The 19,063-nt window shown below is 42.0% G+C and overlaps 1 protein-coding gene across 2 annotated transcripts; it reads left to right on the plus strand.

The window, feature by feature from the left end:
• The first annotated feature begins 2,684 nt into the window (after positions 1 to 2,684).
• LOC110514335 (dpy-19 like C-mannosyltransferase 1) lies at positions 2,685 to 16,022 on the plus strand. 2 transcript variants are annotated; one of them, XM_021593782.3, is made up of 22 exons: positions 2,685 to 3,267; positions 3,619 to 3,643; positions 3,780 to 3,867; positions 4,061 to 4,198; positions 4,295 to 4,415; positions 5,679 to 5,772; positions 5,904 to 5,961; positions 6,422 to 6,513; positions 7,263 to 7,362; positions 7,889 to 7,966; positions 10,166 to 10,252; positions 10,368 to 10,427; positions 10,706 to 10,786; positions 10,972 to 11,073; positions 11,246 to 11,317; positions 12,186 to 12,265; positions 12,421 to 12,445; positions 12,748 to 12,867; positions 13,255 to 13,429; positions 13,659 to 13,758; positions 13,851 to 13,976; positions 14,270 to 16,022. In XM_021593782.3, exons 1-22 carry the CDS (start codon positions 3,024 to 3,026, stop codon positions 14,439 to 14,441), a joined length of 2,238 nt encoding a protein of 745 aa, XP_021449457.3. In that variant the 5' UTR covers positions 2,685 to 3,023; the 3' UTR covers positions 14,442 to 16,022. The 2 variants fall into 2 exon arrangements, with proteins under 2 accessions (XP_021449457.3, XP_036828314.2); XM_036972419.2 differs by lacking the exon at positions 3,619 to 3,643 and having other exon boundaries at positions 3,033 to 3,267.
• The last annotated feature ends 3,041 nt before the right edge of the window (positions 16,023 to 19,063 follow it).

Genomic DNA, 19,063 nt, shown 5'->3' on the forward strand with positions numbered 1-19,063 from the left:
TGCAGTCGGCATTTGATTGTGAGGAATTCTAAGTCAGGTGAACAGAAGGACTTGAGTTCCTGTATGTTGTTATGATCACACCACGTCTCGTTAATCATAAGGTGTACACCCCCGCCCTTCTTCTTACCAGAAAGATGCTTGTTTCTGTCGGCACGATGCGTGAAGAAACCAGCTGGCTGTACCGACTCTGATAGCGTGTCGCAAGTGAGCCATGTTTCCATGAAACCAAGAACATTACAGTCTCTGATGTCTCTCTGGAAGGCTACCCTAGCACGGATTCCGTTTACCTTGTTGTCAAGAGACTAGACATTGGCGAGTAGTATGCCCGGGAGCGGTGCGCAATGTGCCCGTCTACGGAGCCTGACCAGAAGACCGCTCCGTCTGCCCCTTCTATGGCGTCGTTGTTTTGGGTCGCCGGCTGGGATCCGATCCATTGTCCTGGGTGGTGGGCAAAACAGAGGATCCGCATCGGGAAAGTCATATTCCTGGTCGTAATGTTGGTGAGTTGACTTGCTCTTATATCCAATAGTTCCTCCCGACTGTATGTAATAAAACCTAAGATTACCTAGGGTAACAATGTAAGAAATAACACATAAAAAAAACAAAATACTGCATAGTTTCCTAGGAACGCGAAGCGAGGCAGCCATCTCTGTCGGCGCCGGAACTACTGATTCATAATTTGCTCTCTTGAGAGTTCTAAGAACCCTTTTGGAACCCTTTGTTCTAAGAATGGAGGACAACATTCTGAGGGTTGCTTCCATTGAAGGACATTAGAGCACCCTGATAGCCTGTCAGCATCAGAACATTCCCTTATTCTGCACCCGTACCAGGCAGGCCTCCGTGTGGGCCGGTAGTGGCCCTCGCTCCTCCTCAGCCGTGTTTCCCAGAGAAAGCAGGAGGCTCCCTCCCGGGTCACAGGGACAACACGACGGAGAACACCAGGGAAAATAAACAGAGCGCTTCCCTCCTGCCCCTCATCCTCTTGTCCCACTCACCCCCCCACCAAGAAAAAGCACACCAAGGCGATATGTTTGTTTGTGGAGATGGTGAGAAGCTGTCAGGATGTCATCACTAGAAGGCAGCTTTTCCTCTAGTGCTCTCTGTCCCTTTCCAAGCCAAACAGATGAGATCAGATCATCTTTCCTGATGTTCCTGTCTGTGTGACCAGCCACCAATATTCCACTCCGATGCAGCTTTGGCAATCATGTCTCTGTCCTCGAGGGTTGCAGCGGCCGCAGAGTGGCTCTAAAGATACACAGTTAATCTGGTCACCTGGCATAAAGGTAGTATCTCTGGTATGACAGCAAATATAGTTCTGCACATTATTGGTCAGTTATTTTCTCTGATAACCTTCAACCAAGAACATTTTGTATCTAGAGGAAGACATCTTGATCAGTCCAAGATTAATCTGAAGACTTATAATGAAATACATTTAATAACCATAATTGAACCATTGTGACCACTACAGATTTATTCAAATGAAAAAACTAGAAAGAGCGATAACCAAAAGTAGCACAAATGATTTAATACTACATGTGTCCAATAAACTCTCATAAAGTAGTAGTGTTTATAGTTTTGTAGTCTTTTGTGAGATACAGAGGCCATTAGGAATAAATTATCAGGTCAAACAGTACATGTGTAGTAAATGGAATGCCATTTTGCCTGGTTTTGTAGCAAACTTGAATGTTCTCGATTCATACCCGAAACTGTAGTGACATCTAGTGGTTAAAACCAAGACAAGCGTAAACCAGCAAGCATTGTCTGCTGGTCAACGGATACCATTACTGTAGTTTGTCAATTTCTGGAAAATGTAGTGGCATTAGTAATGCAAATGTAAACCTGTGCTTAGCATTCATAATTCACAGGGATATATCCTGGGGCTCTTTTCACAAACACAAATAGACCCCACAGAGCCCCAGGACAGCAACACAATTAGACAAAAAAAAAAACATGAGAAAACAAAAAGATAATTACTTGACACATAGGAAAGAATTAACATAAAAACCAAGCAAACTAGAATGATATTTGGCCAAAAACAGAGTACACAGTGGCAGAATACCTGACCCTGTGACTGATCCAAACTTAAGGAAAGCTTGAATATGTACAGACTCTGTGAGCATAGCCTTGCTATTGAGTAAGGCCACCGTAGGCTGACCTGGCTCTCAAGAGAAGAGATGCTATGTGCACACTTCCCACAAAATAAGGTGGAAACTGAGCTGCACTTCCTAACCTCCTGCCAAATGTATGACTATTAGAGACACATATTTCCCTCAGATTAGACAGATCCACAAAGAATTATAAAACAAACCCAAATTTGATAAACTCCGATATCTACTGGGTGAAATACCACAATGTGTCATCACAGCAGCAAGATTTGTGACCTGTTGCCACAGAAAAGGGCAACCAGTGAAGAACAAACACCATTGTAAATACAACCCATATTTATGTTTATTAATTTTCCCTTTTGTACTTTAGCTATTTTGCACATCGTTAAAACACCGCATATAGACATAATATGACATTTGAAATGTCTTTATTATTTTGGAACTTCTGTGAGTGTAATGTTTACTGTTCATTTATATTATTTATTTAACTTTTGTTAATTATCTACTTCACTTACCTTGGCAATGTTAACATATGTTTCCCATGACAATAAACCCCTTAAATTGAATTGAAAGCCTTTCAATTGAATTGAAATTGACAGAGCGAGAGACCGAGGGATGGGGGGATGCTACTGACATGTGCCACTGTCGTATTAGTTTTATATTTACGTTAGAAAAACAACATTTTGAACTGAAGCGTTCTAGCTACCAACTGACATATCTGTGTTACCATGGCTACTAACGCATGCAGTCTGTATTAACTCCAGTTGGGGGCGAACATTTCAAAGATTTGTGCAGTGAACACATCATCACTCAGGTAGCTAGCAAAAGGTGTAGACCCTGAGCGGTGGATAGAAGGTACCCTTCTCAGTTACTTCTACAAAACGTATTTCACAGCCGAAGATTTACGATTATGAAAACATGGTCGTAAAAACTAGAAAACAAAACGTGAAGGATCAACCGCCGCAGCCCAACGTCGACGACAGAGACAGGAGTCCGTTTGTATCGCCAGGCACCGGGAAAAGTAGACGAGCAGGCAAAGGCACCCCTTTCAACAGCTTGCTTCACAATAGGAATGGACTATTTCCTGGGTTTTCATTCATCAGAAGTAAGCTTGGCCTTACTCCGTCTGCTTTTGTGAAACTCGGAATCACTCTGGTTCTTGGTAAGTGTCACACAACACATATACAGTACTTAGCTAGCTACCAGTACTGTAACTATGTTGCTAACGTATCTAGTTAGCTTACGTTAGCTAGCCAACGCTAGCTCAAACAGCACAACCTCAACGACAGCTAACGTTACTGAGGTTTCTATCCCAGGCTGTGCCTCGGTCATTGGTGGCTAACAACTTTAACATTACTGTAACTACAGTAGTTAGCTAACGGAAGTTATATTATTAAAACTAACGCTAGCTAGCTAACGTTAGCTAACTAATAATAGAACAATGATTAAACCCCACAACTTTCCCCAAACTATCATTAACTAGGTATATTTATGTTTCTCTGTATTTTCTTAGCTGCTCTGGCTGGGTATTTACATTGGTAAGTTAAGTAGCCAACCTCTAACATTTCAGGTCATTGACATGCACTTCAATGTCTTGCACGTTTCCTGTGTACATTGATTGTAGATAACTAAGGTTAGCTAGATATCCCTAAAGCCTATTTGTTGTTTCTGTAGGTACCATCTCTCACGCCTCTTTGAAAATGACAGACACTTCTCACATCTGTCAGGACTAGAAAAAGAAATGGCATTTCGGACAGAAATGGTAAGTCTTGTGGTGTTGAAAGATGACAGAAGAAGAAACGAATGAAATCATGATGACCTATTCTATATGATTGTGTGTGATACTGTGTCTTGCAAAATCTTAGAGCTGTGTTTCTGTAGCAGGCCATGAGCCAATACCTGATAAGGGCTTTTCTGTGGGAATTTAATCCATTTGTTATATGATCCTGTTCTAGGGTTTATACTACTCCTACTTCAAGACCATCATTGAGGCCCCAACCTTTATCAACGGCCTGTATCTGGTCATGAACGATCGGCTTACAGAGTACCCACTGGTTATAAACACACTGAAGAGGTTCAATCTCTATCCAGAGGTAACATTTGTGGAAATGGACATCCTTAGAATTTGATTGGACAACAGACTTTGTTGAAGGTCTTCATGCTGAAATCCTTCCTCCACTGCTCTTTAGGTGGTCCTGGCCAGCTGGTACAGAATCTACACAGATATAATGGAATTCTTTGGACTCCCCACCAAGATGTGTTGGTCTATCAATAGAGGAGAGGGTATGGCTCCGGTGGATGGCTGTGAAGGTACCAATGCACTCTTGTTTGACCTGAACAGACACACACAACTCTCTAGGCCAGATGCAATCAAACCAGAAGTATGGGAAATAATACAGCAAATGAGTGTTATTCCTGTGCCAGCCCGCTGCAGTGGTTCATCTGAAATATTAGTTGTAAAAAAAAAAATTTTTTAAATCGTTATTGCTGCATATGAAATTGAAAGTTGGCGTAACGCCAGTGTTCCACTCCGTAAGGAGAATGATGACACAAAGCCAAACTGTTTGATTTTAATTTCAACATATATATTCCACTGCACTGGATCAATGTTCTTTTTCTGAATTGTGGATTTTCAAATGTGCAAGTTTGACTGAATATCAGTTAATTTCAGGAAAATGGAGATCTGTGTTTCCCACAGGAAGGCCATGCAGTTGCTTAGCTTATGAATAATTGCAATCCATGAGGCTATTTCTTGCTTTCGTTGCATTTTTATTGAGCTGCTGCACAAAGGAAAAGCTTTCTTATTTCACTTAACACATTTCACATGTATCTGTGCCAACTTCAATGAAATCTATGAATAAGGGGTAGGTGTTTTGTGAGGGGTGGTTGTTCCCCTTTTCTACTTGTTGAACTGTTCTCTTGACTTGTCATTAGCACTCCATAGCATGTTATATGCGTGGTACTTCAGTGTTATGTAGTCATATAGTTAAGACTGGAGCAAGTTACACTTCTTTCTAATTAAAGGTGTGAATTATGTGAAAGCACACACAATGTAGTTTGAAGGTGCTGCTGTACATGTAAGTGCCGCCTGCCTTTTGTTCCTGTTTCCACTAGCTGAGTGCACAGCAAATTAGAGCAGACTCAAAATGGCCCTTTATCCTCATCAGTTCTATGTTAGTGAAATGAGAAAGCCTCCCACTTCAGGAAAGCATTAAGACGCCGACTGAAGGCTTCAATGTTTCCTTTAGGCCTATGTCTTTCACTATGAGCGAGTCAGGTGTCAATCATTATTCCATCATGCTTTCAAACATCTTGTTTTGAGCCATTCCATCAGTCGACTTAGCATTTTCTAAAAGGAAGGTAATTTGTTTGGTACAGTAATACAACAAGCAAACGATATTCTCACTCATTTTTGTCCAGGGCTTCAGGTCATGACCATAGAATAACATATATAGTAATTTTAATAGAATCTCTGGTCATGAGAATCAGTGCTTTGAAGTTATGGCCTTTGGCTATTTGAGGTCCTTGCCATTACCAGTCTCAATCCTAATAGCCTCTGTTTGTGTGTGTCAGGTATGGGTGACCCCGCATACTTCTACGTGACCTTTGTGTTCCTCCTCAATGGTCTGATGATGAGTCTGTTCTTCATCTACGGGACCTACCTCAGGTAACTTAACCATTACCCTCCTTTGATTTTGTATCGGTTGGGCTCAGATTTTAAAGTAATTTAGTGACTAATGTTCTAACAAAGACTGCTAAAATAAGAAAAGTTTCATCTCCCTCCCTTCCTCTCTCTAGTGGCAGTCGGCTCGGGGGTATGGTCACGGTGCTGTGTTTCTTCTTTAACCATGGAGAGGTGAGTGTGTAGCGTACAGGACCGTGAAGGTGGCGATGGGGGATGAATACAATGCAGGCAGCCATCAAAAGGATCTCTGTCTCAGACAGGCTGAGTGGTTGCTCTATTGTATTCTTCACACCAATCGATACTGACATTTCAATCATACTCTCAGCTCTCCTGTCTCCTCTCCTCAGTTGCCACCCACTTGTCTCCTTGACCTTCTCTGTCTGTGCTGGTTTCAACGCAGAAGTGTGAATGTATCTGCATCATTATTATAGGAGCATTGGTGCAGTGTGGGTTGTAGGATGATGACTCAATGTACTGGATGAGATTACTGGTTGCGTCTTTATGTACAAATAGCTCTTCGCAGTTGTCATTGATTGATTGCGTAGCGGTACAGAAAATCCCCTCCTACGCAGCAATGTGTTGTTGCAAAATAAAGTAGGATTGTGTTTGTTTCTGTGTGTTTCTGTGTCAGAGCACCCGGGTCATGTGGACTCCGCCCCTGAGGGAGAGCTTCTCCTATCCCTTCCTGGTCCTGCAGATGTTACTCCTCACCCACATCCTCCGGTAACTCACCATCTCTCCTTTCTCCTTCCTTTCTCTCCTTCTCTTTTCAATACCCTCTGGCTGCCTCTTCATGTGCTAGTCATATGTAATGTAGAGCAGCGATTCTCAACTGGTGGGTTGCGACCAAGGTTTTTGATGGTTCACGGGTGTCTGAGTAAATTGTATTTTTTTATAAAAAAATACTCCAGTCTAAATTTAAACCAGATAGAAAGTGTGAATAAATAATAATGCACTTACGTGTTTTTATAATTTAATCCCTGAACACTTTTTCTTAAATCAAAGTATTTTCAATATACAGCTATTAACAGCACTATTTTGGTTGATTTTTGTGTTCTCAAGCCAGTGAGGTGACTTTATTATCATTCTTCATCAAGAATATGGGCAAAATGTAATTATTGACAATGAGAGTTGGCTGGGAATATAATTGCTACATTAGCTATCAATATAACATTCCTTTTTTTTTCTTTTTTCCAAGATTGGATTTTGTCAATTCTTTTTCACGATGCGGATGTCGGGACTGAGACAACCTAGTTCAATTTGGATCCCGAGGCAAAACCAGTTGAGAACACTGATGTAGATTATATTGAGAGCTCTGCAATTGTTATGATCTCAATTCATTGTGGTTCAGATATCTGGTTTGTTAAGCTTGGTGTTTGCAATACCAAGGTTGTTGGCATTAGTGTGTTCCTGTGTTAATGGGTTTCCTTAACTCTCACCTCCTGCTCTTTTCCACATCTATCTCCCCAAAGGACACACAACCCCAGCAGAAAGACCATGTGGGCGCTGGGCATTTCCAATTTGTGCTTCATGCTGCCCTGGCAGTTTGCCCAGTTTGTGCTGCTTACCCAGGTAAGAGGAAAAAAAGAGACATAAAGAAGGGTGGAGGGAAAGGTAGAGGGGTGAGGAAGAGATGGGGATAGAGAGAAGGGAGGCTGTGAGAGATAGATGGAGAGAGAGAGAGAGAGGGAGAAGAGTAAACTGGTAAAAGGATGTACAAGGATAACAAAAAAGTGGACAGACAGTGAAAAAGGAGGGAGGGTGTGAGACGGATGGAGAATAAGACTGGAGGAGGAGCGGAGGCAGACAAAAGTGTCGAAGGTTAGTCATTCACACAGATCTGCTGGCATCTTTGATAGCAAAGCTGTTGCTACGCAGTCTGGCTAGATTATAATAGCAAATGTCCCTAAGCTAGCTACAGTTCCCTATCCTAATCAGATTCTTATATATGGGGATTTTACAACATACTGTAATCTAAGTACTTATAACATAAATGTGTTGTGCTCAAAATAAGCATGCACCCTTTATTGCAATCATTTCACAGTTGTTGTATACACTACTTATTGCTTGTGTTTACACATTTGACTACTTGTTTCAGGTGGCCTCTCTCTTTGCCTCGTACATCCTGGGATACATCAGCCCCACCAAAATTCAGTCCCTCCTAGTGACACACATGGTAAATGTATTTTATGGTTCCTATCTAACCTGCACTTGTGGACGTGCATCGTAAAACAGAACTGTACGTTTTGCTACGGAGTGTGTTTGTGTGTGAGATTCGGTCTGTAGCTACATTACTCCTCTCCACCTCAGTTCCAGCTCTCCTAATCCTCTCAGCAACACAGGCTGTTCGTGTGGCTAGCGTAGCGGGCTGGGGCCAGTGTGCTGGAGAGATAAGAGAAGAGGCCCTTTATATTAAGATGATGCTGGAGATTTGTGTCGTCGGAGGAGGAGGAGAGAAGAGAGGACATATGGCTATGAATAATTCATTCGCCTGGCAAGAAGTGGCAGCGTCAAGAAAACGGGACACTCACAGGCTTGTGTCCTTGACGACCTACAGCATTGTTAAGCCCACTTTGGCTGTAACAAGTTTGGTGTGCGTGTCTGTGTGCCATGACAACAATAAAATAGTCCCAGTCAGTATTAGATTGAATGTCGTGGCCCTGCCCACCTGTGGGGGAAAACAACCTGTGGTTGCCTAGGTTACCCTATTGGCAAACAGCTGAAACGTAAATGCTATTTCCTTGTTGTTTACCTGTTTTAGTCAATCACAACAACAACAAAAAAGTATGTCTAAAGATTACTTTTCAAAATTGCCTGCTCCAATGTGTTCTCACTACTTAGAAAAACATCATATTGTAGAGCTTCCCTCATGCCCGTTGTCATGACGGTGCTACCAGCCACGTGAGTGACTATAAAGGACTATACAGCTAGTAGTGAGTCGAGTTACAAACGGACTATACAGCTACTAGTAGTGAGTGGAGTTACAAACAGACTATACAGCTACTAGTAGTGAGTGGAGTTACAAACGGACTATACAGCTACTAGTAGTGAGTGGAGTTACAAACGGACTATACAGCTACTAGTAGTGAGTGGAGTTACAAACGGACTATATAGCTACTAGTAGTGAGTGGAGTTACAAACGGACTATATAGCTACTAGTAGTGAGTGGAGTTACAAACGGATCATATCAAACATCTCCAATCTAAAATCAAATCTAGAGTCGGCTTTCTATTCCGCAACAAAGCCTCCTTCACTCACGCCACCAAACTTACCCTAGTAAAACTGACTATCCTACCGATCCTCGACTTCGGCGATGTCATCTACAAAATAGCTTCCAACACTCTACTCAGCAAACTGGATGCAGTTTATCACAGTGCCATCCGTTTTGTTACTAAAGCACCTTATACCACCCACCACTGCGACCTGTATGCTCTAGTCGGCTGGCCCTCGCTACATATTCGTCGCCAGACCCACTGGCTCCAGGTCATCTACAAGTCCATGCTAGGTAAAGCTCCGCCTTATCTCAGTTCATTGGTCACGATGGCAACACCCACCCGTAGCACTCGCTCCAGCAGGTGTATCTCACTGATCATCTCACTGATCATTGGAGACTTTTATCTCCCTCACCAACTTCAAACATCTGCTATCTGAGCAGCTAACCGATCACTGCAGCTGTACATAGTCTATCGGTAAATAGCCCAACCAATTTTACCTACCTCATCCCCATACTGTTTATATTTGTTTAATTTTCTGCTCTTTTGCACACCAATATCTCTACCTGTACATGACCATCTGATCATTTATCACTCCAGTGTTAATCTGCAAAATTGTAATTATTCGCCTACCTCCTCATGCCTTTTGCACATAATGTATAAAGACTCTCTTTTTTTTCTACTGTGTTATTGACTTGTTAATTGTTTACTCCATATGTAACTCTGTGTTGTTGTCTGTTCACACTGCTATGCTTTATCTTGGCCAGGTCGCAGTTGCAAATGAGAACTTGTTCTCAACTAGCCTACCTGGTTAAATAAAAAAACTTGGACACTGGGTCTCCATATTTCCCACTTTCCCACACCGAATAGCCTGAAGTCATAGGGCTCATCTCGCAGGCTCTATTTCCCTACGTGGAAGTATTGCGAACCGTAGGTTGGGATTTTTGACCTGGTTACATGTACGTTGAACAACACAGCAGCTTTTTCCTTTTCTGTATACCATCAAATCTATGATGAAGTTGTCTCTTTTACACTGGGGGTCAATGGGAACGAATGTTTGTTTTCCCCAATTTGTGGGTGTGGTCAAGGGGATTTCCTTATTATTAGGTGAATATCGACTCGACTATGTCACCAAACTTCTTTCCACCCCACTCCATCTCCAGATCACACTTGCCGTGTGCTTTGTTCTGATGTTTGGAAACTCCATGCTGCTGACATCATTCTATGCATCCTCGCTGGTCTCCATTTGGGTGAGCTGGACTAACTCTCCTCGTGCTTTCAATGTGTAGAGGATGTATTTTATGTTAAGCATGGTGTGATGTTGAAAACGGTATGGTGTTGAAATCAGTTCCTTCCTGGTTGCAGGGAATAATTGCCCTGCGGGACAAATTTGCAGAAGTCTTCAAACCTGGCCTCATCACATGGGTAAGAGGACATAAGTGTGTGGACATGTTTAACTATACCTGTGATACTTGTGTGGACAATCAAAAACTGTGGACATTTTGCTGGTCCCCACAAGGAAAAAGTATATTTCTAGGGGGGGGGTGTAGAATTTGTGTTTTGGGGTTGGGTTAGGGAAAATAGGATTTTGAATGGGAATCAATTGTGTGTCTCCACAATGTTAGTAAAACAAGATTGCTTGAGTGTGTGCGGGCACGTGTGTGTGTTTGTGTGTCTTCTGGTTGACCTGTGTCTGCTCTCAGGTCATGCAGGGCCTGGTATGGGTTGTCTCCACTGTCATTCTCAAGTTCATGCTGTCAGCCATCTTTGGAGCCTCTGATGATGTAAGTCTTTGAAAATAGCCCTGAGCATTTGAAACAAGCTAGCTATATTGCCTTACATGTTCCTTTTCTGGAAGAATCACTGCATTTTGAAACGGCCATCACTCAATAGTATGATAGTAATAAAAGTAAACAGGAATATGTATTTGAAATTGCAGCTATTTTTACTACAACTTTCTCTCTCCCAGGCTCACATCAGTAGCTTAATAAAGTCCAAGTTTACCAGCTACAAGGACTTTGACACCATGATGTATACCTGTGCTGCGGAGTTTGACTTCATGGAAATTGAGGTATGAAAGACACTTGGCCCTATTTGGCATAGCAACACAGCACTAGTGTTAGAAGGGATCCTTTCGTAGTATTTGGCAGTTCATTTTGTAAAGGTAATGTGTGTGGTGTGTCAGAAATAAATGTTTTTCTCCAGTCGATCTGACGTGTGTAACATTGCTCTTCTCTTCTCAGACCCCACTGCGCTACATCAAGACACTGCTGCTCCCCATCAACATGCTGGTGGTTGCTGTCGTAGCAGGACGGGTAAGACTTCATTTGTGTGCCATACACAAGGCACTCCACACAGTCCACTGTTAGTGAACAAGGCAGGCATCCTTTAAATGTAATTTCTCCCATTCTGCACTGGACTTGCCTGTTGAGCTCAATTTGTCATATTTGAGGCAGGCTTGAAGAAACGGCAAGAGAATTATGTTCCAAAATTATTCAAGAATCTCCTCGAGCATGTCCAAATGTGTCAGTTTGATCTAATTGTGTGTCAAATGCAGAATCAATAAGACAAGTCCGGGTCTCCCGAGTGGCGCAGCGGTCTAAGGCACTGAAGTGCTTGAGGCATCACTACAGATCCGGGTTCGATCCAGGTCTGTCGCAGCCGGCCGCAACTGGGAGGCGCGTGAAGCGACGCACAATTGGCACAGCGTCGTCCGGCCTGGATGTCCTTGTCCCATCGTGCTCTAGTGACTCCTGTGGCGGGCCAGAAGCCTGCACACTGACACGGTCTCCAGTTTTACCGTGTTTCCTCTGACACATTGGCGTTAAGCAAAGCAGTGCGGCTTGGCAGGGTTGTGTTTCGGAGGACGCATGGCTCTCAACCTTCGCCTCTCCCTAGACTGTATGGGAGTTGCGGCGATGGGATAAGACTGTAACTACCAATTGGATATCACGAAATTGGGGAGAAAAGGGGGCATTCTGTTTGATCACTTTGCTAATAAAGAAATGTAGGGCTTCTTAATAGTGACACTGGTGAAAATGGTTAATTATTTAATATTTGCTGTGAGTATGCTCACTGTTAGCATATAATAGAAGGCGGAGTCATCCTGGTCAACGTTATATCCCTTCTGAGGTTGGTATTTTTATTTGTGACACTGTTTGTCCCTTCTCCTACTCTGTACAGACCATCCAGGATGTTGTGAGGTTCCTGAGGGAAGGAGAGAAGTATTCTGTCAAACCTGAAGACGATGACGACGATGAAGAGTGAGTATATTTCCCTCTGTCCTCTCTGTAAAACTCACCCTCTTAACAGCACAAGTCAAAAGGTAAACTTCTGTGTGTATTTTGCCCATTCATTCTTATAAAGACCACACAACTTGACATTTTGACATCTCATAACTTTTTCAAATCTTTCACAGGCCAGAAATGTTGGCAAAAGGAGAGGTAAGCAAGCATCCTGATTTCCCTGAATGTTACTGCTGTATACACCAGAGTCTCTTCACGTTATATGATTCAAGCCTTCTGTTTTCTTAAATGCGGTAATGTTTATCTGCTTCAGCTACAATAATGATCATCATTGCCTGCATACAGAGGCAATCTTCACCTGCCAGATAAATTGCTAGCTTTATTATCAGTTCTAACCATTTCTTTCTCTCGCTTCCTCCATCCATCCTTCCCCCAATCTTGTTCTCTCCCTGTGTCCTTCAACCCTCATTCTCTACCTGGGCTCTCTGTCATGGTGTCAGCTGGTGTACCATAGCCTACAGTTGATAGCGTTTGCAGTGCTGGCGATGCTCATCATGCGTCTCAAGCTCTTCCTCACGCCCCACATGTGCATCATGGCCTCCTTGATCTGCTCCAAACAGGTCAGTCCCTGACACGACGCAAGAGATTAACACACCACAACACAATTAGCACTGACACCACACATATACCGCAGAGTTTTTTAAATTTGACCTTTTATTTAACTAGGCAAGTCAGTTAAGAACAAATTCTTATTTTCAATGACGGCCTAGGAACAGTGGGTTTAACTGCCTTGTTCAGGGGCAGAATGACAGATTTTTACCTTTTCAGCTCGGGGATTCGATCTTGTAACCTTTCGGTTACTAGTCCAACGCGATAACCACTAGGCTACCTGCCGCCCCTGCATAACGTTACCAAAGATGGATCACAACACCACCAAAGACCTTCATCACAGACACACTACAGACCTGTGTTCTCTGTGATGCTCATGTGTTGTCTGTCTGTGTCAGTTGTTTGGCTGGATAGGGGAGAAGTTCAAGCTCCACATGATGGTGTTTGGCATCCTGTCCATCATGGCCATGCAGGGCGCGGCCAACCTGCAGGCCCAGTGGGGCATCATGGGAGAATTCAGCAACCTGCCCCAGGAGCAGCTGCTGGACTGGATCAAAGACAACACCCGGCCCAGTGAGTGATGTCTTCATCCTACGTCTGAAACCAACCCCCTGGCAAACTTGTTTTTTAAAATCATGCTAAATGGCATCCTTCGTTATGGAATTGACTAATCTGACTAGGTTGGATTGGTGAAAGCAATTGGCTGGTAACCTCACTTTCAGGTATCCAGTCCCTCTCAGATCACCCATGCCTGTGTGGACTCTTCCCTTAGATGTGCTGTTTTGTTTTGTGTGCGGTGCAGACGCTGTGTTTGCTGGAGCCATGCCCACCATGGCCAGTGTGAAGCTGTCAGCCGGCCGGCCCATCGTCAATCACCCACACTACGAGGATGCTGGACTGAGGTGTGGACAGAACATTGATTCTACTGTACTAGCTATGTGCTAGGCTAACACCAATTGAGCGTTGTCTAAACGTTATGGTCTGTTCCACTCAGGGAGAGGACCAAGCTGGTGTATGCCATGTACAGCCGCAAGTCTGCCGAGGTGGTGAAGAGGAACCTGATGCAGATGGAGGTGGACTACTTTGTCCTGGAGGACTCGTGGTGCACCCGGCGCTCCAGGTAACCCTGGGTGGCCTTCCCGTCAGTAATCCACTGCTGTTTACACTGTCATATGTTCTTGTGACATTGTCAACCAGTCATTCCAGTCAGTACAGGGTACTTTTCCAACTCACTCTGAAATGACTCTGAATTGAACTGAACCCAATTCTGCTGCCAAGTGACCTTTTGAACAATCTGTTTCGCGGTCAGTTAATCACAATGTTTTTGTTTAGTATGTTTCTTTGCTGAAATATTTTATCTTTCTCTGCCCCTCTCTTTCCCCCCCTTCTTGGCTTTCTCTGTGCTCTCCCCAGGCCTGGCTGCAGTATGCCTGAGATCTGGGATGTGGAGGACCCTCAGAACGCTGGGAAAGTCCCCCTCTGTACGCTCATGTCCAGGGACTCCAGGCCCCACTTTGCCACTGTTTTTTACAACAACGTTTACAAAGTTCTAAGAGTTCCCAAAGCAGCTAAAGAGCTCAGATAACAGCAGAGTCGGCCTGTTTTTGGTGCTACCGTCTAGTATTTCCACCGACCTGGTGCGTGTTTTTATATAGTTCCTTTTCCTGTTGGTCTGTCTCCCTTTGGAGTTACCACTGCCACAGCTGCGTTTTACGTCTCCCTGTTTTGAGGCTCTGTTAGAGCAGTGGACTGACGTGATGGGCTAGATAAGAGTCCCCACTCGTGTTGTATAAGCATTTTATTTTATGCGAGCTTATACTAAAGTTGTTCTTAATGACTGAATTAGTTTTATTTTAGTGTGTATTAGTACATTTTGGATGTCAGGCATATTTAGTTTTTGTACTTTTGTGCCCTTTTTTTGCGTATTAAGAATTGTCATTTATTTAGACGGTGTTATTTTTTGATTCAGTGGTGTGTGTAATACTTTTGTTATTTGCCAAAGCAAAGTGTAGTTAGTATAACTACTAGTGTTACAGCTGCAAGTGTCAGGTTAATGTAGCACACCTGAAAAGTCATTTTTTAAGAGAAGCAGAATATGATAATCTGCAAAAATATTTTTCCCAACAACCCATTGCAACTTGTAGCAGTGCATTATTTTAAGCATTAGCGTAATGACCTACCACCAAATATCAGTGGTTTAGGACCCTGTATTGACACACAGAAAACACTTAGGCATCTTTTGGAGTTGTTAGTCATGCCAATTTAGCGTCATTGCTTTGTACTCCACCACAGGAAGTTACGTCATGAATTTGTAGCATTTTTTGCACCTCAAAAAGTGGCCTTTGCACATGTCATGAGAGCAACATATTAGAATTCAATGTATTATCACCCAACATTTTCAATTTTTTTGCTTGCGGTTACTTCCCCATTTAATTTTAAGGACATAGCTGTGAAAGACTACACCACTCTGTGGACTCCACTTTACACTCGATAGCACTGGTGTGCTCTACCCACTTAAAACCACTGTCCCCTTTTGTTCATGCAGCTGTGAAAGTCCCTTTGTCACTCTGAGGTCAAGGGTCAAACAGGAGAGTACTCCACTTAACCGGAGTGTCCTTCTCATTATCCCCGTCACTCACTCTGCCTTTTACCAGTGTGGCATTGAAGTTACTTAAAACAACCCCAGTGTAATCATTCCAGTGTAAAAGCTACAGTATTGTTGGGTACAAATCATCTCACCAATACAGGTGAGGCTTTTTAGCAATAAGCATAGTTAGTTACTCATAAAGACTGTTTAAGGTTTATACATTTTATACAACATTCATCAATTGTAATAGTATCAAGCGGCGGTTTCAATTAAATGCAAGGTGGAAGCTAGAAGTTTATTTCAATGTATTCTACTATTTCTGTAACCGTTCATGAATAGCACAGCAGGTGCTTATGGTGTTTTATGCTAAGTTTATTTTTGGTTATGTCCCAGATATACAGTAAGGTACTGAAGTGATCTTGAAAGCAAAGTTCCCATTTTTAGTGGTGGGGCGGTGACCACCCAACCTGAAATATCTCAAATTTGAGTGACAGACCTTGCTTTGTCTAATGCTTGTCTATTTAATCTGTATTTTGAAAATAAAATGTTAATCAGCGTCTTTTATTTTTAACAGTGAAACTAATGAGTTAAAGTTTGTGCTGGTTGATCATTTGAGAGAATTGGATATTTCATTTATTAAATGGTTTCTGGATTCACAGTAATAAGCCTTTATTACTAGAATACACAATTGAATACAAATGTGACTGTTAGAGGTGGCCGTCGCACTATGAAACCAAAGAAAAACATTTGAGGTTCCACTGGGTATGACAAGAAATAGTGAGTGACTTTCAGAAATATCTCGACATAAGTGTTCAAACCCTTGAGTCAATATTTTGTAGAAGCACCTTTGGCAGCGATTACAACAGTCAGTCTTTCTCGGTAAGTCTTTAAGACCGAGATCATCAATTATATTCACCTGCGGGATGATTTTTACTTGAGCGGATGTTCAGGGACATAATTACAAATCATTTGTGAACTGTAAATTGACTGCAAGAAGTACAAACATATATTTTATTAAAACATTTTAAAACCATGCTTTCATTTGTATATGGTCACAAATATCTCTGGATGTGGGAATACTTTGGAACAGATTTCCAAAACTAAAATCACTTGGAGCTGATTTGCTGGTGTTTTTACAGTATTTTATGTCCACAATTTTTTAAATAATATATACAGCACCAATCAAAAGTTTGGACACACCTACTCATTCAAGGATTTTTCTTAATTTTTTAAAACTATTTTCTACATTGTAGAATAATAGTGAAGACATCAACACTATGAAATAACACTTATGAAGTCATGTAACCAACAAAGTGTTTAACAAATCAAAATATATTTTATATTTGAGATTCTTCAGCCACCCTTTGCCTTGATGACAGCTCTGCACACCCTTGGCATTCTCTCAACCAGCTTCATGAGGTAATGACCTAGAATGCATTTCAATTAACAGGTGTGCCTTGTTAAAAGTTCATTTGCGGAATTTCTTTCCTTCTTAATGCGTTTGAGCCAATCAGTTGGGGTGGTATACAGAAGGTGGCCCTATTTTGTAAAAGACCAAGTCCATATTATGGCAAGAACAGCTCAAATAAGCAAAGAGAAATGACAGTCCATCATTACTTTAAGACATGAAGGTCAGTCAATGTGGAACATTCAAGTGCAGTCGCAAATACCATCAAGCACTATGATGAAACTGGCTCTCATGAGGACCGCCACAGGAAAGGAAGACCCAGAGTTACCTCTGCTGCAGAGGATAAGTTCATTACAGTTAACTGCACCTCAGATTGCATCCCAAATAAGTGCTTCACAGAGTTCAAGTAACAGACACATCTCAACAACTTTTCAGGTGAGACTGCATGAATCAGGCCTTCATGGTCGAATTGCTGCAAAGAAACCACTACTAAAGGACACCAATAAGAAGAAGAGACTTGCTTGGGCCAAGAAACATGAGCAGTGGAAATCGGTGGAAATCTTGCCATTTGGTCTGATGAGTTCAAATTTGATATTTTTGGAACCAACTGCTGTGTCTTTGTGAGACCCAGAGTAGGTGAACGGATGATCTCCACATGCTTGGTTCCCACCGTGAACCATAGAGGAGGTGTGATGGTGAGGGTGTTTTGCTGGTGACACTGACGGGGATTTATTTAGAATTCATGTTTTTTTGTGACTGCACTTGAAGAAACTTTCAATGTTCTTGAAATTTTCCGGATTGACTGACCGTCGTTTCTCTTTGCTTATTTGAGTTGTTCTTGCCATAATATGGACTTTAGTCTTTTAATAATATAACCCTCGGGTCAAATTTGTGGAATATTATCTGCGGGCCACCAGTCGGGGAACCCTGCTCTAAATTTGGCCATTATTATTTTCAAAATTCTTCAAGCTCTTTCAAATTGGTTGTTGATCATTGCTAGACAACCATGTTCAATTCTTGACATATTTGTCTTGCCGTAGATTTAATTCAAAACTTTAGCCGGGCCACTCAGGAACATTTACTGTCTTCTTGGTAAGCAACTCCAGTGTATATTTGTCCTTGTGTTTCAGGTTGCTGTCCTGCTGAACACAACATCTCCCGGTGTCTGGTGGAAAGCAGAATTAACCAGGTTTTCTTTTAGAATTAGGTCCATTCCATTCATTTTTTATTCACTCCCCAGCCCTTAACCATTACAAGCACACCCATAACATACTGCAGCCACAACTATGCTTGAAAATATGGACAGTGGTACTCAGTAATGTATTGGATTTCCCCCAAACATAACATTTTGTATTCAGGACAAAAAGTGAATTGCTTTGCCACATTGTTTGCAGTATTACTTTAGTGCTTTGTTGCAAACAGAATGCATATTTTTAAATATATTTGTATTCTGTACAGGCTTCCTTCTTTTCACTCTGTCAATTAGGTAAGTATTGTGGAGTAACTACAATGTTGTTGATCCATTCTCAGTTTTCTTCTTCCACAGCCGTTAAACTCTGTAACTGTTTTAAAGTCTCCATTGGCTTCATGGATAAATCCCTGAGTGGTTTCCTTCCTTTCCGGCAACTGAGTTTGTATTGAGTGGGTGTCTTGATACACCATCCAAAGTATAATTAATAACTTCACCGTGTTCAAAGGGGCAACTTGTTAAGCAAATGTTTACTCCTAAACTTATTTAGGCTTGCCATAACAAAGGGGTTGTATACTTATTGACTCAAGACATTTCAGCTTGTCATTTGTTACTAATTTGGTTAAAAAAAATGAAAAACATAATTCCACTTTGACGTTATGGGATATTGTGCCAGTGACATTTTTTAAATGTTTAAATTTAAATTCAGGCTGTAACACAACAACATGTGTAAAAAGTCAAAGGGGTGTGAATACTTTCTGAAGGCACTGTAAGTGTAATAGGCTGCATTTACAAAGGCATCCAGATTCTAATCTTTTTCCCAGTAATTTGTCTTTTGACCAATCACATCAGATATTTTCACATCGGCTCATAATCAGAGCTAATCTGATTAGTCAAAAGACAAATTAGTGACAAAATGATCAGAAGTGACCTGCCTATGTAAACAGCCATAGTGACACACAACAAATGCAAAAGGGTTTGCTTGCAGTTTGCAGACTATGTGGGCAACTTACCATGCACTGT

The sequence above is a fragment of the Oncorhynchus mykiss genome, chromosome 3, assembly GCF_057628025.1.
Source record: "Oncorhynchus mykiss isolate SJ-2025 chromosome 3, ASM5762802v1, whole genome shotgun sequence".
In the NCBI taxonomy this organism is placed as follows: Eukaryota; Metazoa; Chordata; class Actinopteri; order Salmoniformes; family Salmonidae; genus Oncorhynchus; species Oncorhynchus mykiss.